This window comes from Euprymna scolopes, chromosome 19 (assembly GCF_053919585.1).
Source record: "Euprymna scolopes isolate OS-2025 chromosome 19, ASM5391958v1, whole genome shotgun sequence".
In the NCBI taxonomy this organism is placed as follows: Eukaryota; Metazoa; Mollusca; class Cephalopoda; order Sepiida; family Sepiolidae; genus Euprymna; species Euprymna scolopes.
In genome coordinates, this window is record NC_136500.1 from 11,757,521 (window position 1) to 11,783,486 (window position 25,966).

Here is a 25,966-nt window from a genome sequence, read left to right on the forward strand (position 1 = left end):
TGAATAAAAGTAATAGAAATATGTTGGCAAGTTAAATGAGCATTTTGCATTTTAACTTGCTGACATATTTCTATACACATTATTCATCAGCCCAAATCAAGATTTTACTCATTATAAACCATCCTTGGTATATGATTACTATTTCCTATTAATTTCAGTTTCATTTGCCCAGTAGTTTAGGAGTTTATCAGTTAAATTTCTTCACACAAACACAGACGCACACTGTCTTATTTATATAGATTAGTCACTACTTATCAAAGCCGAAACTAGCTTGAGGAAAAGAGTTAATGAGATAAAAGGTTTGTCAGTTTAATGATGAAAAATATTACGAAAGGATTGAAGATGAATAGAATGGACAAAATTTGATTACTTATGACAAATATTTGTTGACATTGGGTTTGAAGATGACCATGTTGTAGCTAGCAGGGGAGTAGTCCCATAGTTTATGCAAAAGAGATTTGAAAAATTGAAGTTTAATTCAGTTGCTGTCAATATTTTAACAACACATCGAGCACACTCCTGTCAAATATAACTTTCTTCCTCTTATGAAGTCCAGAATCAATTTCTAATTTTTTTTTTTTTTAAGGTCCGTAGGCCACTCGAGGATAATGGTTAATGAGTGTACGGTGGGCACCGACATAATAGCGTATTAATAGTTAATGGTGGAAATGGAAGTTGAATTGAAAGTGTTATTTAGTTAACTAAAATCTAATTTACTGTTAAAATCTTGATCATTTCTTTTTCAAGCCTTTGAAATGAACAAAGGCAAAATTATCCTCACATGACGTCTTTGCTTTAATTTGTTTCTAATCAAATAAATAATAGACTGACTAAAAATAATGTGATTGTCAGTTAATTAAAAATTGACTGATCACCGTATGTATGCATGGAAAGAGGAAGAAAAAATTAGAATCCGTCTTGTAAGCAAATCAGAATTTTGAGGTTGATTCTGTTATCCAACATAAGTGTCTGTATTTAACGCTGATTGCTGAAAATTTTGAATCACTTCTCAAGTTGAGCAATAATTTCTTTCACGTTTCTTTGTTACCATAATTGACTTTCACTTTTGTTGTAAATGAAAAATAATTTTTTGTCTTTAATCTCTTTATCTTTCTAGAAACCATGCTTCGTATATCGTGACAACACTGATATGATGTTCAAACTGGTTGAGTTGAATAAACTGTCTCTTTACTTTGATACAAATGCTCAGATGGTAGGAGACATGACCATGTCAGAGATTGTTGTAAGTTTTTCCAAAGTTTTTCATGTTGATTTGAAAAAGAAAATGTTATTTCTATGATGTTGCATATGTTGAAAATGCATACTGGTGTCTATTAATACAAATCTATCAGATTATAATAAATGGTGTGTGTCTTGTACAACTTGATAAAACAAAAAGAAAACAATTTTAGATGAATTTAATTGTTAATGTAATTACCTTTCTTATTTATGACCTTATCAAGATTTTTGTGCAGTATGGGCTCTAGCACTAAAAGAAACCTAGCAGATTTATTTCATATTTTTACATTTGTTAATTATTGTTGAGGTAATCTGACTTACCTTATTTCTGGAATAATGGATTTACCCAGAAATTATAAATATTGTTATTAACACATCTCCATTTTGTTATGGTCTTGTTTTTTTTTTTTTTTTTAACTTTTATTTTTTAAATCATTTTAAGAAATAAAAACCTGGATATGACTTGTCAGGACCCGATCTTTGGGTTAAATAGAAACTATTATTTTCAGACTATTTGTTTAGAAAATATAAAACAAGACTAATCTATGAACACATATGTATGCTTTTTCACTTAAAATGTCCTGATGATTATTGACATGTCATAAAACCGAAACAAAAGGAAATAAAAATCAGATTAGAAGAAAACTATTTTTACTCTATACTATGTAAACATATAAACAATTGCTTACTATAATGATTGTTGGTGCTTCTTCTTTACAAGAGATGAAAATCAAAATATTGAAATTTCAAGTAAAATCAAGTTTTTGAAGGCAATTAGCAAAAATTGAGTTTTGCTAAATTGACTAAAGATTTTTTAAGTTTTCAGTTACGATTTGAGCTCTCCTGTTATTTTTTATTCATTTATTTTTTTGTTTAGCAAAACTCAATTTTGCTAATTGTTTCCAAAAACTATTTTCATTAATAATTAATTCCCTACTTTATCATTTTTCATAATTTTTGGATATTTTCATTACTGCGATATGACAATTAAGTAGATACTATTGATTTTTACTTCAAATTCAATATTTCAATTTTTAAAGTTAACTATTATAATGAAGAAGCGCTTGATTATGCTATTAAATAATCTTATAAAATATATAAACCAAATGATAATATCATGATTAAAGCATTTCAATAACTTTTATCTTGGATTTTAGATAAAATAACTTATTTTAGGTTTCCATGAATCAAACCTTTTTGTGCTGTGAATTTTCACTGAATTATTTTTTTTTATTTTAGGAACTTCTGCAAAGTAAACAGAGCTTACGAAATGGATATGAGGTAAAGCATTTATTTTTTTTTTTTTTTTCAAATTGTTTTTTCTAAATTAGTAAAAATTAAATCATGACCTTTTTTTATGTGTCTGTGTACTTACCACCTCTAAGCAACTTTCACATTTTTTTTATTTTATTGCTAATTGAATACTTATTGAAATCAAACTTGCAATATGATAAAATACTAAAAATGTTTTTATCGGGCAAAATAAGATGAATAAAAAAATATATTCGTTAAGAAAAAGTGTAATGAAGACATGAACACATGTAGTAGCAGCGGCACCTTGCATATGCAAATGACGAAGCCGTAGTGTGAGGTAATGTCACAGTGGAGGAAGTAAAGGAAAACAGATTTTTGGAATCACATAGTAGCGAATGACCAGAAAGCATGTGATAGGATAGGCGTTTTACCTCATGGCAGTATGAGAGACTGGAAAAGATGTGTTGAGACAGCAGACTTTTGTTAACTGCATAGCAAATGAGAGGAATTGTAAAAAAACAAGATGCAGGCATGGTTTGGAAAGTAACGTTAATAAATACCTTTTTTTAAAACTGAAAAAAAGCAAAGTTCTTTCCTATGTTCCTGTCTCTGCGTACAATGTGTTTGGTGCAAGTGAAAATGTAACAACCACATTACATTAAATTACTGTCTCATTTTATTCATGTTAAGCTGGAGTTTACATTTAACTCCCACTGGTGCAGAATGTCATCTAATATGACAGAAAGACCGTTTAAAAATCTGATTTTAAAAGAATAATTACAAAATGAAATCCACCACAATGCATTTTTATTTCTTCATAAACAAGTCAGCTATTTTAATAACTGTAAAAAGAGAAAGAAAGAATGAAGAAATATATACACGGTGCCTTAAATAAGTTTCCAAACATTTTCCGTATGGCAGTTTTATTGATAATCCACACATGAAACTCTTGTTCCCTTCAAAGTAATCTCCTCCAGCTGCAATGCACTTGTACCATTCCAACAACTTCCGAAAGGTCCCCTGGAAGTCCTCTTGTGTGAGTGTGTCAATGTTAAATGCTTGTACAAAAAAGTCTGGAAACTTATTGAAGGTACCTTGCAATTATAGACAGTTTTTATTATTGATGTGCAGTTTTGTGGAGTCGGTAAAATAATCCAAGTTTGTCATAAGAAATCTTCTTCCACTTGTATTAATTTGTATATACTATAAGCCATACATTTTCCCAAGGATGAATCGGTTACGTTGGTGTGGCCATCTGGATAAACCATTGTAATAGCGCGAATGCTTTGAATCACAGGAGGGTTGGCTGGGCAAGAAAAACTTGGAAGCTAGTGACAAAATTGTGCAAAATGGGATCTGGAAACAGTTGACTAACTGAACAGCGAGAACTGGATGGGTAAACTTGTAAAATATCCAAAAATGTCTGCCCCCCTGGACAAATGAAAGGTGATGTGAAATGAATAGATGATGCTGTATTGCCTGCTTGTAGACACATTGTTGGATGGAGAGCCAAGGAAAAATTATTCAAAATATAGTCATGTTAAAACTTTTTTAAAATAGAATTAAAAAATTACTTTTTCATTAAATGGTTATAATAATTAGTAAATAAACTAATAATTTAATATCTAAAGTTAAAGGTATAAAAGGCATGCTCACGATTTTGTGATAGTTTTATTAATACAGAGATTAGTTGAGAAAAAGTGTGCATGTTTGTGCAGAATAGCGATGTTTTACACCAACACATTTCTGGGGAAAACATTAATATGTATGACATGTCGAAATTAGCATAAATTCCAAAAATGATGAAAAATGATTGAGAAAATGCCCTAATTGAATTTTTTACAAAAAATCATCCATAATTTCCTTCTGACATTTTGTGCTTAAATGTCCGAATTACAATTTAGTCAAAATGATCATGGATCTTGCGAACTCTTCAACATTAAAACGTACAAAAAAATTGATAATTCGATTTTTACCTGTAGTCATTTTTCTACTGGATCATTTTTCATAATTTTTGGAATTTATACTAATTTCGACATGACATCACTACACACTGTGTCAAAATAATTTGGAATAAAGATCATGATTTCCATTTGATGAAAAAAAAAAAAAGACTTAGATTTTAAACTTGTGCCAAATTGTTGCATTATCAACACTGAACCTTAAGTCTTTTATTAGATGGTTTAAAAGTTTTGTATTTTGTAATTACATTTTTATCTCAAACAAGACATGGTGCCACTTTTATGTATCTGGGAAATAATTTGCAGAGATACTATGTAGGGAGTTAAGCAGCAAGATGTTTGTTTACATTACACTTGACCTTCTGCATGTCAGTACAGTCAGGGAAACAGGAACCCGAAAGAGAATTCCAAAGTCTAGTAGTCCTAGGGAAGAAACTATTAGAGTAGAAGGTTTTCTGACATCTGGGAATCTCTCCTGGATATGGGTGGGATTTAGCTACTTGTTGCGTTTGTCGGGAGTATTTATGTTGAGGAAATACTAGGGCTTGTAGATTGTCAGAGCACTTACCATTAAAATACTTGTAAAACAGGCAGAGATGCAACATTTCATTGATTGGACAAAAGTTGAATGTTCTGGACTTATTAGATTGGTGACTCTTTTTTGAACCCTGCCTAAGAGTGAGAGATTAGTAGCAGATACACCAGCTAAAATGTGACATCAATACTCCATGCATGGGCAAATGGTGGCCTTGTAGAGGTACAGGATACTCTCAGGCATAAGTAACTTTCTAGCATGATAGAGAGAGCTTATCTTCTTTGCAGCAGCTTTGGCAATGCCCTCAACGTATCTGTTGCAAGTTGCATGAACTTTTTCTTCAAGTTCATATTGAGAGTGTTTTTGATTTTATAAAAGGAAAAAAAAAACAAACAAAAATAAACATTATGTATGGTTCTTAATTTTTGCGTTGAGGATTGATAATTCATTATTTGGATTATTCGGACAGCTGTTGTTGAGTGTTATTTTCAAAACGTTTCGTTTAATGCAATCTTGAACCTTCTGTAAGTGTAGCTTGTTGAACTTGGGAATCTGCACCAAATTTTGAACGGAACCCTTTATTTAATCCATAGAGGTAGCATGCTCTTGTTTTATGTTCAGCAAGATACCCTCTAAAGAAGATCAGAGGTTTTATCGACCGAAAAGTGAAAATAACACTAAAAATGAGAACAGTAGTCTGAATAATCCAAATAATTTAATGACATTTTGTTTTTCTTCATTTGGATCATTTTTCAATCATTTATCACTTTTTCCTGTTAATCATTTTTTGTTTGTTTTGTTTATGTCTCCTCTATTATTAATGAAATTGTTTTGAGTCCATTGCTTATTAAATTCAATTTTCTGTAAAATTTTATTCATTTTTATTTTTTCTCTTTATCTCTGTTCAGAGTCATGACTACACTTTGTTTCCGATCAACGCGAGGGCACACATAAAGAGAAATACAAGCGAGAAACCATTAAAATCAGCAAATATGCCACGAGTCAGCATTGATATTAACATTGAGGAAGTGGCCGTGTCCCTTTCCAATGTCCAATACAAGTTGCTTGTTTATTGGACACGAGAACTCGACAAACAAGATCGTCTCTATCGATGTTTGAAGTGGAGACCAGATGTCAGTGTTAAAGAAAGGTCAGTTTGATTTTCTTTCTTTTGATTTTTTTGTTTACATCAATATGTCTGCCGCTATAAATATGTGAACGTCCGTATGAAACAATGTCTTGTCCACACTTATAAAGAAGTGAAACTTAGCATCTCAAAATCAGTTAAGAGAAGAAATTCAGCACGTTTGATTCCAAGTGCTTTAGAAAGATTCTAGGGATCAACTGAAGCAATCGAACAACCAACCAACAAGTCAGTTTGCATTAACCAACATGTACTATCAATAATCTGTAGATGATGTCTAGGCTCACTTGGACATACCCTAAGATTAGCACCAGAGAGAATTGCCAACCAAGTCCTCCAAGGCACCCCTGATGGAAAAATAAAGAGAAAACTAAAATAAACTGGAAACAGACTATCGAGATTTGATTGCAACGAGAAGAAACTAGAGGGATGTTGTGGTTCTGGTTTTAAATCAAAAACAATGGTATACTTTGATTGCATCATACGTTGCAAGATGTGACAGTTCCTAAATCTAAAATCTAAGTTAAAAAAATATATCCGTGTGGGCCATAATCGACATATTTTATAGACAAATAGTTTGTGACTCAAGTTGAAACATGTTCATTTTTTGTTGGATGATTTTTTTCTGGATTCAATAGAATTCGATGAAGACTGGATGGTGTTAAATGTCTGGATAAATATTGGTAGCATCTTGAAAGAATACCATTCGGTTTCAATTGTGGCTTATCAAAATGCAACTCAATGCTAAAAAATGGATAAAAAGAAAAAAAAAATGAAAATATATCAAGGATAGAGGGAGGGGGTGGTTCTCCAAATAATTTACGACAAGTATGAGAGAAGATTGCCAAGACTTGATGAATATTAGAAGATTTTTAGATGAAACTTAATCCTTTGAAAATGAGATGCTTGATTTCTCGCATTAACGTAATAACCCAAAATGTCACAATCCACACGTTTATTTATAAAATATTTGCTTCATTATTTTTCTTCTTGCAATTCTGAAAACAATATTTGGCAAATGTGTATTATGCATCCTCTCCTTAAAAGTTTTTAACAAAGATTTAGAAAATGCTGAAGAAATTCTTAGAAAATAGCAAAACCAGAGATCAGCTTGTTAAACATGTATAGCAAATTCATTAAATTCCTTCTAAAAATAATTAATTTAAAAAAGTTATGACATTTGCATGTATACTAGCAAGGCTGCCTGGCGTTGCCCGGTTGTAAAATATGCATAATATATCTTTATTAATACAGAATTCTTATTTATTATAAACAAAAATACTGTAAGTATTAAATGTAACGTTGAATTCCTTTAAAAAAAAATAAAAGAAACTGAGACATGTGCATATTATGTTTTTCTAAACAGTTCACTTCTTGTAAGTAAAAAAATAAAGTTTTCCATATGTTTGAATACTCTATACCTAATTTCAAGTCCATAGATCAAAGATTGAGTATATAGGTTGAGAAGTGTCCTCACACACATTCTCACTTTTATAGATATATAGATAGTGATATTCTTTGAACATCCATCAAGTATTTTATCTTGGAGATTTTTTTTAGTTTGATTTTCTTAATTTCATGAATGTAAATTTATTTTCATTCAATACATTTAATAAGAATTATATTTACTATAAAAAATAACTAGTATATATTTGCTTGTTCATCAAATTTTACATTTAGAAACAAATCTTCAAATATAGGTGTTTCGAATATTTTTGGTTTTAAGTTATGAGAAAAGTTTCTGATATTACACAACATCGTTTCTATCCTCAGTCAGTGAAGAACTCTTTCTAGATTGAGATCATTTTAATTTTATCACAATTCAGAGAGCTCCTTTTTGAGATACTGGATTTTCTTGATATTAAGAACTGATCTTGTGTCTACCTCTATTGTCATGGGCAGGCAAGTAAATAGGAACTGCTCTATTATTTTGAATTGCTGCATTAATGTTTTTATTTAGTTGCCTCCCAACGAAGGTAGAGTTGGACACAAGGTCGGTTTTTAATGTGGGGAAAATCCAGCTCCCCAAAAAGGGTCATTCTGGTTAGGAATAAAAATAAAAATTGTCTCAACCTTGAAGGATTTGTCCTCTGCTGACCAAGGGCAAAAAAGGTGAAGTACAGCATCAGAACAGATACTACACTTTGATCTTAGATCAAAGGCCACAGAATTTAATTATGCTCATTAGGTTTGATTAATTTTGTGTATAATTATTTATTTCTTTTCTTTTTTTTTTTGTGATTTCAGCCCCAAGCAATGGTGGGACTACGCAATCACTGCTCATCTTTTCTTCATGAGTGGTCGACCCCGTGATTTCTCTTTGAAAAAATCCGTGCAAAGAGCTCGTGATATCATTAACTACTATAAAGCTTACTGTGCATATCTTAATCAGACAAGTTCAATCACCATGCAAGTGAGTAAACTTTACTTTTCGACTCTTTATTTTTATGTTTTACGTATCACTGAAGACAACATCCAGTTGTGAGATCACAATTTAGTAGCTTTGTTTCAGTTACATCTAGGTTCACTCTGAGCAATAGTGGTAGTATAGCTACCAGGATCTAATCTAGTTTTTGTTTTTTGCCGGCATTCATCCAGGATGCCTTAAGCTGGCTCCTCCCATAGAACATGTAATGTCTCAAATAAACACGGATCATGCATGACTCCATAGCTGCCAAGATAGTTATGAGCATCCAATCCGGGGACCAGCGGCAAATATCGTAGACCTGTAGATCAAAGTTCAGTTTAATGTTGGCTTTAATGGTGTATAAGTACATCTTCAGATGGCCTCCTGAATATCTTTGCCAATCTTGTAGTGGTTTTGGATCTATTGCTGTGTGGATGAACTCTTCTGTGTTGCGGACCACAGTGTAGTCAAATCAACAAAGTCTCTGCTTAAGAGTGCTTGGTTAAGGAGACTGGTTCTGCATTGAATGCAGATTTGTCTTGGAAACGTCCAGAATAAGTATTTAAAGATATTAAGAATTTCAAACTTAAAGTTGATGCCTCCGTTCAGTCTCGAAAGACAAAGGATACCCCTTAGGGACAGCTGCGCGTGTAATTATGAGGCAAGGGTTGCACAATCCCAACCACACCTCTCCTGAATCGGCAATGTTTGAGTCCAGTGGCAAGAAGACCAGGATGACTGGGAACAATGACGAGATGAGTAGAGTAAAGGATTGTTAATATTTCTTGCAGCTACAGTCACTGGTCCATCCTAAGCAGTCAGTATGTTTGCTTTAAATAGTCTCAATTGTCTGTATATTCATCGTTATGTTATCATCAGCATATTTGATTTAATGATCATTTGACATGCTGATAAGTCTTCACTTCATAACCATTCAAGGGAAGTAACTCTTCTGTCATTAACTATCTCTTTCTCTCTTATCATGCAGCATTCTTTACAATAATAACATTTTATTTTGCCCTTTAGTCCTCATATTCTATGAGCCATGTTTCTGACAAAGAGGAAAGACTTGCTGTTTTCTGGGTTGCAATCTATCCAGTTAACACTTATTGTTGATTAGCCATTTATGTTAAAATAGTAATTGCTATTTTTAGCTCCTAACATTAAATGGCTTCATGTATTGTCCGGAGCGATTTTCATTTAGTTGAGTTTTAACAATGTTCATCTTGGTCAGGTTGAGCTGGTTTTTGCCCTAGCGGTCTATACACATTGGTCACACAAAGACTTGACTTAGCATCAAATAATTAAAAAAAAAAGTGTTCATGTGCCATAAAATAATACAATTATTGGTTTTTATCCAGAATTCAAATTAATTTAAAAAAAAAAAAAACCACAGAAAAATATTTGATGTACATACCCATCACAACAAAAATGTCATATTCCAAAATCACATAAATTTATCAACTAGTTTGTTTTTTTTATAAAGAAAATTATTTTTACTGATTTTAAGCGATTAATGTGAAATCATTAGCATTACAAGGTGAATCTTGAAAGTTTGAATTATTGCAAAGTTATCTGCCTTGTTTTGTCAAGATGACGACACAAGACACTTCCTTTTTGCTTATAAAATTTAGTTTTCTTGAAAATATAATTACTTGATGAATTTAAGTGATTTTGGGAATATAATTTCTTCATTCTGTGATGAGTAATTATATAATAAATTTTTCTCTATTTTTTTATATTTTATTTTTTGAATTGTGGACTTGTGACTAACTACTTTTTATTACTTGTTTTGCCTGTCTGGGTTTCTGTGTTTTTAATCATCTTAAGTGAACCCTAAAAAGAAATCTTATTGTACAGAAAATATATTAATATGTAACATATAATTCTGTTAAATATTTCATTTAATAATTCCCAAAAATGCTCTCTTCATTGCTTTCTTTTTTCTTATAAATTTTTTCTTCTTTTAATTCTGAATTCATCCAATTCATGTTGTTGTTGTTCATTTGATTCAGCCATTTATTCCAAAAATCTAAAAAAAAAAAAAAAAATACATTAATATTTTCATGATCTATGTACCCATCATGGAATGGAAATGTCATATTTCAAAAATCACAAATTGATCAAGTATTTTTTTTTTTTTTTTTTTAAACTAAGAAAATCAAATTTTATGACGAAGCGAGATGGGTCTTGATTAGCCATATTTACCAAAGGGGAGACAACTCAATTTGAAGTACTAAAATTTTCAAATCAATCTTAGCTACAATATGGCATTTTCTTGGCCTTTTGGCCAAGATCAAAGTGTAGTATCTGTTCCGGCAGATGCTGCACTTAAGATAATTTGTACCAGTCAATGGAGGGGAAACCCTCTATACTGGGACAATTATTATTTTTGGTAACCAGAGTGCCCCCTTTTTGCCTACTTTTAGGGGAGCTGGTTTTTACCTCACATTAAAAACGGCCTTGTGCCTAATTTGCTCTGTGGGGGAGCAAATAAATACCATCTGTTCTTCAGATGCGGCACTTCCATTTCTCGTTCTCTTTCAGTGGAGACATCCTTCACGACTGAGACAATTTTTATTTTTGTACTTTTCTCCACGTTAAAAAACGACCCCTGGTGTCTAACTCTGTCCCGTGGGGAGGCATTGTGAATAGGTACAATATGGTATTAATTGCTAAAAATCAAAGATGTAATGGATAGACTCAAGCCGGAGCAATTTAAGGTGTGATGGTGAAACCAGCTATGTAGTTTCACTTCCAATTCATGTGCATGCATATGTTAGAGTTGAGATGTAAAAGAATAAAAGCATCAATTAAAAGATTGAACAGAAAGACCAGATGAGTGTGAAATTGTTCTTAATAAATATTGCTATTTATTAAGAATTGAAATTTTTTTTTTCAAATTTTCTAATAATGAAATATTCATTTTCAGGAAATTGGACAGTTGTTCTTTTGTTTTTCTTTTTCTTCCTCTTAAAAAAAAGATGTTTATATGTCCAATTACAGTTTTTGGCGTCTGTCAATCGCATGTGTATCACGTGTTTCAAGCAGTGGCTTTCCTTTTTATTACACATGCATTCGACAGATGCTAAAAACTGTAATCAGAAATATAAACATTATTTTGACTTCACTACAAGAACCTCAAATCATGCTGGGACTTATCACCACCATGCCATATAAAAGGAAGAAAAAAAACAAAAAAAGAACTGGCCAATTTCCTGAAAATTCGAATTTTATTATTCGGGGGCAAAAAAAAAAAGTAAATTTTATTTTTACTAAATAGCAATATTTATGAAAAACAATTTCACACTCATCTGGCTGTTAAATCTTGAATTATTGAGTGTTTTTAACAGTGGATTTCCTTTTAAATGAAGATATGCATTTTTTTTGTGGAACTCACTCCAGACAAGACATGATGCTACTTGATGTAAGGAACTAAAAAAAAATACCATGTTTACTTTTAAAAATTTTAAGCCGTGAAAACCCAGATTTTTAAAGAAAGGTTGTTTTATTATACATTTGTAACAATTTTTATTGTCAATCCTAATTTTTCTAGGAACATCAAAAGAAAATGGAAGATGAGTTGAACATTGAAGACATCAAAGTTTTGCGTTTACTTGCTTTTGATACTGTCAACAAAGAAACGAAAGAGAGTACCGTAAAGGTAAGATATCTTTTGTGCAAGGAATTTCTTCAAGATGCATGTTCATTATTCAGTTCAATGTCCCTTTTACATACTGGCATGTGTTGGACAGCTTAAAAAACTTGACTTCCAAAAGTAACCTATCTCTTGTTTACCCTGGTCTTCATCTTTGAACTGAACCTACTATCTCAATTGTTCTACTAACCCAAGAATTTTCATCTGTTCATTCATGTCTGATCGATTCTTTTCTAGGTTGACTGATCATGCTCTATCCACTGCGCCATAGGCCCCGTGGCACAGTGGATAGAGGCGTTGAGTCTCTACGGTTCCAGGTGAACATTGTCTGAAGATAACGGTTGTAATCCTATCCAAAGCAGACCAGAGGTTTGGCCAAAAACGTGGTGAAACAACAACTATGGATGCTGTTAAGACTCAGCATTCCTATCCTGTTGTGGTTAACCACTTGCAGAAGGTCAGATGATGAGTTGGCCGAAACATAGTGAAGCAACAACGATGAAGATGAGGATAACAATTTCCTACTCCATTCTTTTAGTTGGATCTGATGCTACTTCTGCAACTTGTAGATTTTCTCACCTTAATCGAAACTCAGCATTCAACAATCTTTCACAATGACATTTCCGAGCATCATTCTTATGTTGTTCATTTATTGCCAACACTCCATTGTGATTTTTGAATGCACTTCTTTCAAATGATATCCATAATTATATTTACTGTTATCTTGAATGCTTCATTCTTTTGATCATCCGTTCATATTTGTAAGTGTTATGTTATGCTGTACTTCTATTGTTTTTATCGTGTCGTCTATTTCATAAATCGTGTGCCAATCTGCACTGTGAATATATATGAGACACTGTCAATTTTGGATATATAAAAAAAGTGACAATTTATTCTCTCCACAATACTTTCACAGTATGCTATGGAGGGAGAGAGAGACGTGAAGTAGCAGGTGGCGTGTTGACGACTAATGACCCAGTCGGCTTCCTCTACTGTCTTTTTCCCTCTCTGTCTGTTTAAGCCGCATTCATTTGTTTATATTGACACATCTTTACAATTGTCAAATCAAAGCCACATTCTAAGTGGTTGTTTATATTTTCAAAAATTTGGTCATCTTAAGAATGTTGTATTCCAAAGATTTTGTACATACTTTTCAATGTTATGATTTCTGATGACATTTCTTGTTTTGAAGACTTGTCAACAGTATTTGTGTGCATGCGTTCACCCAGCTTCATATGTGTGCTTTCCTAACAATATTTTCTTTGTTATAATGTGTGTGTGTATATGTGTGTATATATATTAGTTTCAATTATTTTGCATATTTACCATTCCAAACGAGTTCTGAATTTGAAAATCTTTGGAAGTAAGTGGCATTACTTAATTTGAAGACCCTGTTGAATTATGCTCATGTTCTTAATCGAAAAAATACATTAAAAAAATAGTTTGCAGATTTTCTAATATTTAAAAAGATATTGAACTTTCATTATTAATTATTTCTGCAAAACTATTATGTTTTGACCTATTGATGTCTTCAAATTAAGTAACACTATTTACTTCCAAGAAAAATGACTCGTTTGGTAATCATGCAATATTGCCTTATTTTCAGTGTTTACTTCAACAGTGCTCAATACAGGAGTAGTATGCAGTAGTAGCAGTAGTATGAGCTACGCAGAAACACCCGTTTCATTTTTCAAGAGTTATAAACTCTTGATAAACTCCTTTTCTGAGTGAAACACAAACTTTCTGTGTAGCTTGCTTGCTATGAATATATTGTATTTAAATGTGTGTGTATTAAAAATGTGACTACAGTTTTTTCAAACCAATTTGTTTTCTTTGCATATAGGCCAGCACCCCGGTGACACCTACTCCAGAAGAGTACAAAATGGGTTATTTGCAGAGTTGGATGTCTTGGGCAGTTGGCTCTTCAGAACCATTATCTCCTGAAACTCTTTCAGAAGGTTCAGAAGAACCATCTTCTGATGAATCATCTCAGGAGAGAGTTGACTTGGGTAAGTGTGTTGAGAAGATGAAAAAAAAAAAAGAATTGATCTTTGTTTTTTGCAGCAGATGTATATATATATATTAAAAGAAAAAAATCCAAAACAAACTTGGCCCAATCTCATAAATTTATTTCAATCCTATGCAGACCGCATCAGATGAGTCATGCTAGTCAGGTCTGTAGCTGACTTAAAAGCTACAAGCCTGACTCTTTCAACTCGTCTGAAGAGGCCCGCAGTGAATTGAAATAAATTTATGAGATTGGGCTAAATTTATTTTGAATTTTTTCATTTTTAACTGTTCCATATTGAGCTCTCATACTTGAGATTTCTTGGAGCAATTATCTGATCCTTTTAGAGCAACACCCTATGTCAGGCATTATTTAACATTTTTAATGAAACATATTGATATGAGTGAATTTGTTTCTATTCTTTGATTACTTTATGATTCTGACCTCACCTTTTTAAAAAAAAAAAAAGAATTTTTCAAATAGTTTACCTCATGAAGGGGTAACTAATATCAGTCGAATGAGGTATTATCACCTAAAAGAATGGAAGTTCTGATTAGAAATGTTATTTCGTAAAATCACAAAATTGTAATGGCCACTACTGTGTATTGGTGTTTCTCACCTCTGTCACTTGCACATTTTTTTTATGTATTATTAATTTAAATCAAAATGCAATAGTGTAACATAAAAACAAAATGAAAAAAAATCTTATTTAAAAAAAATTATTAAAAAATTAAATCCACTACAATTCATTTTGGCTTATTAACTAAACTAGCAGATGTACCCGGCATTGCTCAGTATTAAACATGACGTAAAATTCCTTTTAAAAAAATGAAGTAAAAAAGCGGAAAGACACTGAGACAAGTGCATTTCTAAGCAATTCACTTCTTGTAAGTAAAAAAAAAAAACCTAAAGACAGTGAGTGATCAAAACCAAAACATAAAGGCTGTGAGTCAAGTATGATAACGATTAGACCAGCTTGCCACATGCTTTAAAAAAGTGTTTTCAAACCTACTTTCAAACCATGTGAACAATCCATACATGCACAGTCATGAAACAGTTGACAAACAGATTAAAATCCGATAACCTCCAAGTACCAATTTTTCAATTTTGACCCTTTTTTTCTGGATGAAAACTGATTAAAAATTTTTCCACATATCTGAATATACGCTACGAGGGGTGTGCAATAAGTAATGCCCCTGACCCACTTCCAGTTGTCTGATCTAGCTGAAATTTTCCATGTGCAATGATTTATATCTCTATGGGTTATGTGGCAAATTACAGCTCTGAACTAATTGTGGTTTCTGTTTTACAGGTGTTTGAACTGAGTCAGGTGTGAAATGGAGCCTGCTGAATGTCGAGCAGTGATCCGGTTTTTGTATTTGAAAGGACGCACACCACAGGAGACTTTTGATGAAATGAAAGAAACTTATGGTGATAATGCCCCATCATATGACCTTGTAAAACGCTGGCATCGTGAATTCATTCAAACATGGCCGGAAGTCTGTGGAAACAGCTCCCAGACCTGGCGCCCCCCCCCCCCCCCTCTGCCATTGATGAGGCATCTGTCCGTCAAGTTGAAGCTGCTATTTTGGAAGATCGGCGCATTACTATTCGCCAAATAGCCCAAGATGTCAAGATTAGTACAGCGTCTGTGGAAACTATTATTCATGACCATATGCATAAGGTGTCTGCCAGATGAATTCCCAGGTTGCTCACACCATTCCAGAAGCAAGAACGCGTCGAATGCTCGAGGATGAATTTAGAGATGTGCCAAGAAGATGAGTCAAAGTTTTTCAAAAGATTGATTACACAGAATGAAACCTGGGTCCATCACTATGATCCAGAGGCCAAAACCCAGTCAATGCAGTGGAAGCACTTGGACTCACCACCTTCAAAGAAGGCAAGGGTGCAGCCCTCCACTGGCAAGGTCATGCTCACAGTCTTCTGGGATCAGGATGGAGTAGTGATGAGAGATTTCCTGGCAAAGGGTACCACAATTACAGGAGCCTATTATGCTTCACTTTTGAGGAAATTAAGGGAAGTTATCAAAATCAAGAGGCAGGGTAAGATCAGCAAAGGTACCCTCCTCCAGCAGGACAACGCTCCGGTCCACAACTCGCATGTCGCCAGATCAGAAGCACGGGCATGTGGTTATGAAATCTTTCCACATCCTCCCTACTCTCCTGATCTTGCACCCTCTGACTTTCACCTCTTCCCAGCCATGAAGTTGTTTTTGAAAGGAAAACGTTTCCCAGATGATACAGCCTTGATTTCTGAAGTCACGTTGTGGTTGGAGGACCAACCTGGGATGTTCTACAAAACGGTCTCCAGAGCTGCATCAAATAATGGGAGAAATGTATAACTCTGGGTGGTTCCTATGTAGAGAAAGACTAATAACTGTGCCAAGTTTTGTTGCTCTACTGCTATGGGAAGTGGCTCAGGGGCATTACTTATTGCACGCCACTCGTATATACCAAATTTTAATTTCATAGATTAAAAATTTGTTGAGTATACAGGTTGAGAGTTGTCCTCACACACACACATTCTCACTTTTCTAGACATATCGATTAGCCATTTTAATATTGTTAATAGTTAAAAGAATGATGAATTACTTTAAAAAAAAACTGTTGAAAAGAAAGTCATTTAAATTGGTTTTAACTTTCTTAGCAAAATTTCATTAAATTAAAAGATTGGGTTTTGGAGTTTTTTCACATTCAATTATTTTTATAAATAAAGATTAAATCATTACCATAAAATAGTTATTGTTTTATAACAATTTGATTCAATTAATGATTTAATCACCAAACAATAATTAAATTTAATTTTTAAAATCATATCCTTTTAAAAAAAACTTTTTTTCTTTAAATGAAAGTAAAGACTTCAGGGAATGCCTAGTTAGTAATTTCTCATTTCTGTTTTTCTTCTCTTCAATTTTTAGAAAAAGAACTCATGGATATTATGAACAAAGCAATGGACAGTGACACATTTTACAAGCGGGACAGAGTATTTGCTAACTTAAATTTCTGCCTTCAAAAAGGTTCTTTGAAACTTCTTACAAGCACTGAACAAGGTAAGCACTCTTTGATTTTCTCTTTTCTATTTTACAAAACCATTTGCTTTGGAAAGTTTGTTTTTTTACTAGGATCAATATTGTTACTTTTCTTGCTGTTTAGTCACTGTTTGTATTCTCAAATAATATGCTACATCAAGTTGATCAGCAGTGATTACTGATCATAATTGACTTGAAGAGACTAGTGCTTGTTTACATTGGTGATCTTTTAAACCAACACACTTCAGGTGAAAACATTATTACGTACTTACATGCCATATCAAAATTAGCATAAATTACAAAAATTGCAAAAAATTATCCAGTAGATGTGCTAAATGTATTTTTAACCAAAAATTATCCAGTAGATGTGCTAAATGTATTTTTAACCAAAAATTATCCACAATTATGTTCTGACAAATTTTGTTTAAATTTAAATCGAGTTATCTCTGTTGCTTGCCATACTGAATTGCTTGCACAACTCTTCCACATTAAAACAGTTAATACATCTCGATAAATTCTATTTTTACTTGTAATTATTTTTCTACCAGATCATTATTAATATTTTCACCATTACACATAAGTATGTAATGTTGTCACCTGAAATGCATTGGTTTAATAGATCACCAGTCACGCAAGATTGTTAAACATTTATGCTTAATGAAAGTACAAAAATAGTTTAGTTTAATAATAACTAGTGTGATCATTTTAAAATGAAATTGTATGGTCACTGTCTTCATCTACCTGATTAATTTACTGGTAATAACATTTCTCTTAGAATAATAACTGTTAATTTTAATAATATCAGGAAAAATTTCATATTATTTATTTATTGCGGACTATTATCCTCATCTTTTTAGTTGTTGTTTCACGATGTTTCAGCCAACTATTCCTCTGGCCTTCGTCAGGTGGTAACCATGACGGGATAGGAACTCTGAATCTCCTAACTGCATTCTCAGCAATTACTGCCTTCCATAGTTGTTGTTGTCGTCTCACCACATTTTGCCAAGTAATGAGGAGATTCGGAGTTCCCATCCCATTGCGGTTACCACCTGACGATGGCCAGAGGAATAGTTGGTCGAAAGGTTGTGAAACAACTAAAAAGATAGGGATAATAGTTTGCAATAAAATAAATTAAGAAAAAGTTATTCTGTAAAAATAATTGTTAGCTGAATATTATTTTAATGAATATAACGAATATATTATAAAAGTTGTAACAATTAATATCATTTTAATATAATATATATTTTCTTTCTTAACATAAAAATAAGTGATACATATTTTTTTGAATAAATGAAACCTTTTTACTTTATTGTAAATAAATTTAAATATTTAAAAGTAATTTCTTTTGTACTGTATAAATAATTGTCAGGTAAATATTCTTTGAATGGAAAAAAAAATGAACGTCACTTTTTTAATTTTATTTAAACTTGTAGCATTAACGTGTTTTAAAAATGTAATTTAAACATTTATTAACATTACATTTATAAACATTACATATATTAATATTACATGTATTAACATTACATATATTAAAATTAAAACTAATTAAAATTACATAAAAATTTTTAAAATCCAGAGTAAGTTTTTAAAACTGGTGAAGTTAGCAGAATTTGATTTTGGAACAATTTATTTTAAAATACTTTTACCTTCACAACACTAGTTAATTTACAACGACTTTATCCAGGGTGATCGAAATAGAAATAACATTAATAACTACTAGTAGGCCACTTGACATTGCCCGGTCGTAAAATACACTTAAATATGATATTTTGATTAATGCAATTATATATATTTTTTTTGTTTTATATTATATATGACCCAATATGTAGTAACGATTTTAAAATTTAAAAAAAAAAAAATGACCCATATGCCACCACCAAGAATCGAAACCAAAAACGTTTAGCTTAAGATTTACTTTTTCTTTTGATGTTAATGCCTAAACAATGAAGACTTGTGTGCTGCAAGGCTAAAAATTAAAACATTAACCAATAGCTATTACATTCTGCATGCATATTCATAATGCCGTCGTTTGACCTTCACCTGACAAATTCCATTTTTTTAAATTTTCACTTTTGCACCGATTTTCCTTGGGTAAAACCCAAATATAAAGTTTTGCATGGGTTCGAATACCCCATATATTAAGTTTCATGTCTGTAGACCAAAAACTGGCAAGTTTAATAGGCAAATTATTTTCAACAAATAAATATATATATACACATACATACATAAATATGTATATAGAGGTTTGTGTTTACTATAACCTTTTTTACTCAAATATCACGCAAGTATAAATCATGTAGAATATCTGCATGAATATAATTACACGTAATAGTTAACTAAAAGTAACCATCCCATATTAGGGAATTAATTCAAATGAATGTTTAAAAGAATATGCAAATTAGCTAGATATTTTGCAGATGAATGCAATTCCACAATCCATATGCAACAGAATTATATTTTCTTTTTAAATAAATAGAAAAAAAGGTTTTTAATATGAATATCAATACATAAGAAAATCCAAATTTATAGAAATATAGATAGTTTTAGCAAGAGTATTAGTAATATTATATAAAAATTGTAATTTTCATCATTTACTTTATATTTTCTACATATTTTATGTAAATGTCCTAATGTGTAGATGGACGTATATGTAAATCAGAATGACAGAGAAAAGTAATAAATTCTTCCCTAAACAGTCACAAATGCATCAGATCAAAAGAGTGGTTTAATCCAGATATGGTTAAATGAGACAGAACTAGATTGAGAGCTTAGAGCGAGATAGATGATACCAATTAAGCTTATTCGGAATCTTAACTCATTGTTCTAAGGGATGTAACTCTATTTTACTAAGAATTGCAAAGAAACTACTTCATTTAATGTAACAAATTTTTATAAAATTAATAAAAAATGTAAAATGCAACAATATTGTAATTTTTCTTAAAACATTTGAGTAATTGTAAGAAATGATTTTCTTTCAACTACTTTATTAATATGGTTACTAGCGGGGATGCCCGGCATTGCCCGGGTGTTTGGAGGTGTGTTGAGCACCTCCCCAAAAAAACAAAGTGGTAGTGGGAAGGCAGGCTCAAACCTGTGACGCGAAAGCGGAAAAGAAAGTGAAAGAAAAGCTGACATCTTACTGCTACGCTATGATGCCAAAGGAAGTGAAAAGCGTTCAAATTTAGCGATGTCAATCAAAAAGTTGAATACGTTCACGCAGGTGCAGAAATGAACGTCTGGCTTTCAGCCGTTGTTTCCCAACGATTAGGGAAAGTTATGTAATAAACCCAAACAGTATAATCATGTTGACGCATTTGTTAGATTACCAAAGTTAAGCAACATTGAGTCTGTTCAGTACCAGATGGGTAACCATTTGAGAATAGCAAGTGCTGTATATTAGTTCTTTTAAATGAGATATATATGCAACTGGAGATTGATTGTTAATATAATATTCCTCTGGAAACTTGCTACTTTGGAAGAAGCTGTTTAAATCTGCACTGGGTGAATCACAGCATCATAATTATTAAAAAAGAAACTGGTTTGTAATAAGCAAAAACAAAAATTAATGATCAATAATTATTGATAATCAAGGAATTTTTTTTATTTGTTAAAATTTTTTAGTCTAAATCTTACAAGTCATCATCTTTCTTACTTGACATTGCTAATGTTCATTTGTGTTTTTTTTTTTCTAGAGAGCACCATTCGTGATATGTTGGTCGCTGAGTGCCATGATGTAAATATACAAGTTGAAGCACGACCACAAGTTGGTGCGTACAAATTTTGTATCAGTTTGGGAATATTCGAACTTCAAGACAGACTCACAAAAGAGTCCTGCTTCCCTCATCTCATATTACCTAACCCAAAGGTTAGTATTTCTTCAATTTTATTTTTGCTAACAATTTGATCCTTTCATTTTGTTGTGAAGACACACAGACCATAGGACAAGCACGATTTGCATCGCTTCATTCTAAAAATGACAAATGGAAAACCTTGGACTATCTAATTGTAAAGACAGTGACATGGATTAATATTTGATGTTGATCTCTTGTTTTATATGAAAAGTTTATTAAGATTATATATATATATAGATTGTTTTTTGGACTATCTAATTGCAAAGACCGTGACCTGGATTGGATGGCAACTTTGCAAATAATTTAGCTTTTCTTAACATACTTGCGCCCTGTTTAAAGAATTGTCTTATTCTGAAAATCAGTATTTGCCATTTTGTTTTTGGTTCTGTGGCATTTATTTCATACAATTGGAAATCTTATTCTATTTGATGTTAGTCTCTTGTTTTATATGAAAAGTTCTTCAGCAATACATTTAGTAAGCTCATATATATATTGTTTTTTTTCTTTAGGAGGTATCTTACATATTCCGTCGTATGCGTTTTGGCAAACCTATTGCCAAGACAACCACAATTCAAGAGGTACCGACTGCTGAATCTGGGATCGATCCAAAGGATAAAATCTTTGAATTAACTTTTGAGAAAAATCCGACTAACAGTTCCCGGTTGTACAGGTAATTTATATATATATTTTTTTAATATTGAAATATTAGATATTTTTCATGAAACAGTTTACACTATATATATTTTGTAGTTCCTGTCCATCTGTTTGTTCACAAATTCCTTTTTGGCTTTGGGAGATAACCCCCCCCCCCTCCTAATCATGTACATGTAGCCTTTGTCCCATCGATGCAACGTTGCATCCCTATGCCTTTTTTACAAGTATTTTAATGGAATGTATTTGCAAAATTTGGCTTAAAAATGTTGAGTGGTTCTAAAAATGGGTGATTGATTTACTAGTACGTTGCATTAGAAATTGAGCACCTCCTACAAATATTTAAATATTGACTTTATTTTCTTTTTTTGATAATCTGGTAGACTAGTATTCATTCTATAATCTGCTAAAAAGATTGAAAAAAAGACAAAACTAAAAAAATATATTGAGGTACCGCCTCCATACGCGTGCCATCTTTTTTGTTCAAGCTGGGAATGGAGCATTCTACCGGATGCCAGATATTCACCCGCTTACTCATACATTTCAACTGAGATCTTTTTAAGATTCTACTTGTTTCTTTAACACTTTAAGTGCAAATGTTTGAATTTGTCTTGCACTTGGTTCACTGGGTATATTTGTCAGGTAGTTTTGAAATTCTTTTTCATGAGTCCCGTTGCTCTTATAATTACTCTTTTTTTTATTTGCTTAGTTTTAAGAAATCAATGGTCTAACACTTGATTCTGTTACGATTGAAATTGATATTCAAGGACTCGTTTAAGAATAGACGCTGTCCCTTTTATGGCTGCTATCTGTATTTCATGCTAACTTGGTCTTCCAGGGATTGTTTCCAAGTAAGATTGTTTTTCATTAGGCAATTTTGCTTCTATCCCAACTGGTATAAGGGAGCGTGTCATTTTTAAATCCTGATATTTTATCATCTTTTCCTGCTCAGCTCTATTAAGGCCAAAGTTATTTGGGACTGTGACATCGATAATGAGCGCAGTTCTTCCAGGTTTGTTCCATATTACAATGTCTGGCTTGATGGCCTTGTCTTTTATGTATCTGCCTGCCTTTATGTCATTTTTTTTTTTTTTTTTTTTTTACAAGGAGGTCACCACTTATCAAGGCCCGGAAACCACTCGGGGATAAGGGTTATTGCAAGTACAGTACGTTAGTGTGGAGATTTGATAAAGTGTCTACTTAAGGGGCCGGTTCATCAGGAATTTGTTTACGTTGGACTTGAAAACATCAAGGTTGTAGTCAGGAGGGAAGCAAGCAGACGGAACAGAGTTCCACAGGCGTGCACTTCTAAGAAAGAAGCTTTGTTAATGGAATCTACGTTTTGATTTAGGCATAGATAAAGAGTGGGGAAAGTTTTTGACAGTGGCTTCAGCTAGACGGGTGTTTTTCGTAAAAGATTGGCGAGGGGGGACCAGAGATTGGAGTTCAGACGAGCACCTGCCATGGAAATAACAATAAAACAAAGATAGGCTTGCAATGTCTCTTCTGTGGGAGAGAGGTTGCAGGGTAGAGAAAAGGGCATCCCCCACTAAGCCACGAAGTCTATTTTGTACTCTGTCAAAGCAGGATAGGCTGTTTTTAGAAGCTCCTGTCCAGATATGGCAGCAGTATTCCATCCTTGGACGTACTTGGCTTTTATATAGATAGAGAATTGCATCAGTAGTGAGATATCTTCTGGAGCGGTAGAAGGATCCCGCCATCTTTCCAGCGACCTTGGCAACAGACTTAATGTACGTGTTCCATTTCAGATCAGGAGTGAAGGTCAAACCCAGAAGCTTGTCAAAACATGGAGCCTCTCCTAGACGAGAGCCATCCATTTCAATTGATGCCAGATGGGGATCAGAGCGTTGATGATGTAAAGATAGGAGTTTGGTTTGAAATGCATTAAAGGTAACCAGCCACGTCTTCACCCACTGAGCCACTCGTTCGAGATCAGAGGAGAGAGAATCAGAGAGAGCTTTGTCATTTACAGCCTTTGATGTGTTGCCGTAGATGGTTGTGTCATCAGCATAGATGTCAACGAATGATTTAAGTATGTGTTTAGGGAGGTCATTGATGTAGATCAGGAAGAGAGTTAGGCCCAGGATGGACCTTTGAGGGACTCCAGCATTAATACTGCAGGCCTCTGATTTTTGTCCATCAACCACTACTCTTATGAGCCTATCAGAGAGAAATGATTTAATGATAGAGAGAATATTTCCAGTTATACTGTAGCTGGAAATCTAGTGAAGTAGGCCTTTATGCCATACCTTATCGAAGGCTTTTGATATGTCAAGAGCAATTGCCCTGGAAAGGAAGCCTTTGTCAAGAGATTCACTAATCCTATGAGATATAACCATTAGCACATCTGCGGTAGATCTTGCAGAACAGAAACCATATTGCGTGTCACTAAGAAGGTTATTTCTGCTGAGGTGGTTGACTATTTCTCTATTTAATATGGATTCCAGCAACTTAATCATGACACACAGGAGACTTATTGGTCTGTACTGAGAGGGAAATGACTTATCACCTGAGTTCTTAAATACAGGGCATACTGATGAGGTTTTCCATGGTGTTGGAAAGCACTTCTCCTTAGGGCAACGTTTAAACAAATAAAAACTTTCTGCCCTGCTATAATTGCTCTACAAGAAACCCACCTAAAAGAAGATAATACAATTAATATAAAACACTACTGCTCATATAACTACATAAACAAGAATTCAAACATCCCACACAGTGAAATAAACCTAAAAACAAACATACAAGCTGTTGCAATAACCGCAACATTCCATAAAACAATAACATTCTGTTCACTATACATCCCACTAAGAGAAAGAATAAAAGAAACTGAACTAAATGCCCAATCCAACAACTACCAAAACCATTCATACTAATGGGGGACCTAAACGGCCACAATGAACTATGGGGTAGTACAAGAAATGACAAACGTGGTAAAATAATCGAAACGCTACTTAACCAAAATCAATTATGCCTACTCAACTATTGATTTAGCAATTTGCGACCCAACTCTATTTATGGACTACAACTGGAAAACACATGATGATACATGTGGAAGCGACCACTACCCAATTATACTAGAAAACAAAAACCCAGAACCAGACGACAAACCCTCCCGTTGGAATTTAAAAAAGGCAAACTGGGAAAAATTCCCAAACTCCTGCAAATCTAGACTGATACAAGAAGCAAACACCCAGACTGAGGATCACATAATATATTTCAACAATACACTCCTTTCCATTGCAAAAGAAAACATACCAAAATGTCCCCCCGCCCTACAAAAGTCAACAAACCATGGTATAACAAAGAATGCCAGGAAGCAGTGAGAATGTGACGTGCCAAACTAAGAAAATTTAAAAAGAATCCAACTAAGGAAAACGTAGATCAATTTAAAAACAGAAAATTTAAAAAGAATCCAACTAAGGAAAACGTAGATCAATTTAAAAACAGAAAATTTAAAAAGAATCCAACTAAGGAAAACGTAGATCAATTTAAAAACAGCAGAACAAAAGTAAGAAAAATCATCAAAGAAACAAAAAGGAACACCTGGGAAAACTTTGTATCAAAAATAAATGAGAACACCAAAATCAAAAAAAGTATGGGAGATGGTAAGGAAAATATCTTGGAAAAACAATAAAGACCCAATCAAACACCTTACTTGCAATAACATAAAAATTACTAACAAAGAAAATATTGCAAACAAACTAGCTGAACAATTCTCCATAAACTCATCAAAAAAACAATCAAAGAAATTCCAAACCCTAAAACAGAACGAAGAAAAGAAATCAAAAAACGAAGAACATTACAACCAACCATTCAACAGAACAGAACTAAAAGAGGCAATCCAAAAATCTCATGATACAGCAGTAGGCCCTGACAAAATTCACTATCAATTTCTAAAAAAACCTACCAGAACCATCTATCAACTACCTTCTACAAATATACAATGACATGGTTGAACAATAACACCCCAAAAACTGGAAAGAAGCCATAGTAATTCCAATACCTAAACCAAAAAGAGACCATTCAGATCCAACAAATTACCGACCCATTGCCCTCACCAGTTGCGTATGCAAGACCTTTGAAAGGATGGTCAATGAAAGACTAACGTGATATCTTGAAAGCAAAAACCTGATAACAGAATATCAATCAGGCTTCAGGAAAAATAGAAGCCCCATCGACCACCTAACC

The 25,966-nt window shown here is 32.9% G+C and overlaps 1 protein-coding gene and 1 pseudogene across 6 annotated transcripts in view; both read left to right on the plus strand.

Annotated features, from left to right (window-relative positions):
* Nucleotides 1-25,966, plus strand: part of LOC145303414 (intermembrane lipid transfer protein VPS13D-like) — a 393,527-nt gene that overhangs the window by 128,130 nt on the left and 239,431 nt on the right. For all 6 annotated transcript variants that reach the window (XM_080144736.1, XM_080144739.1, XM_080144738.1 and 3 more), the window contains 9 exons: nt 1,118-1,243; nt 2,479-2,520; nt 5,898-6,139; nt 8,381-8,546; nt 12,097-12,204; nt 14,042-14,207; nt 17,145-17,276; nt 20,948-21,120; nt 21,616-21,776. In XM_080144736.1, coding sequence (XP_080000862.1) covers nt 1,118-1,243; nt 2,479-2,520; nt 5,898-6,139; nt 8,381-8,546; nt 12,097-12,204; nt 14,042-14,207; nt 17,145-17,276; nt 20,948-21,120; nt 21,616-21,776 — 1,316 coding nt within the window. The remainder of the gene's footprint in view (nt 1-1,117; nt 1,244-2,478; nt 2,521-5,897; nt 6,140-8,380; nt 8,547-12,096; nt 12,205-14,041; nt 14,208-17,144; nt 17,277-20,947; nt 21,121-21,615; nt 21,777-25,966) is intronic.
* Nucleotides 10,811-10,957, plus strand: LOC145240525 (U2 spliceosomal RNA; annotated as a pseudogene).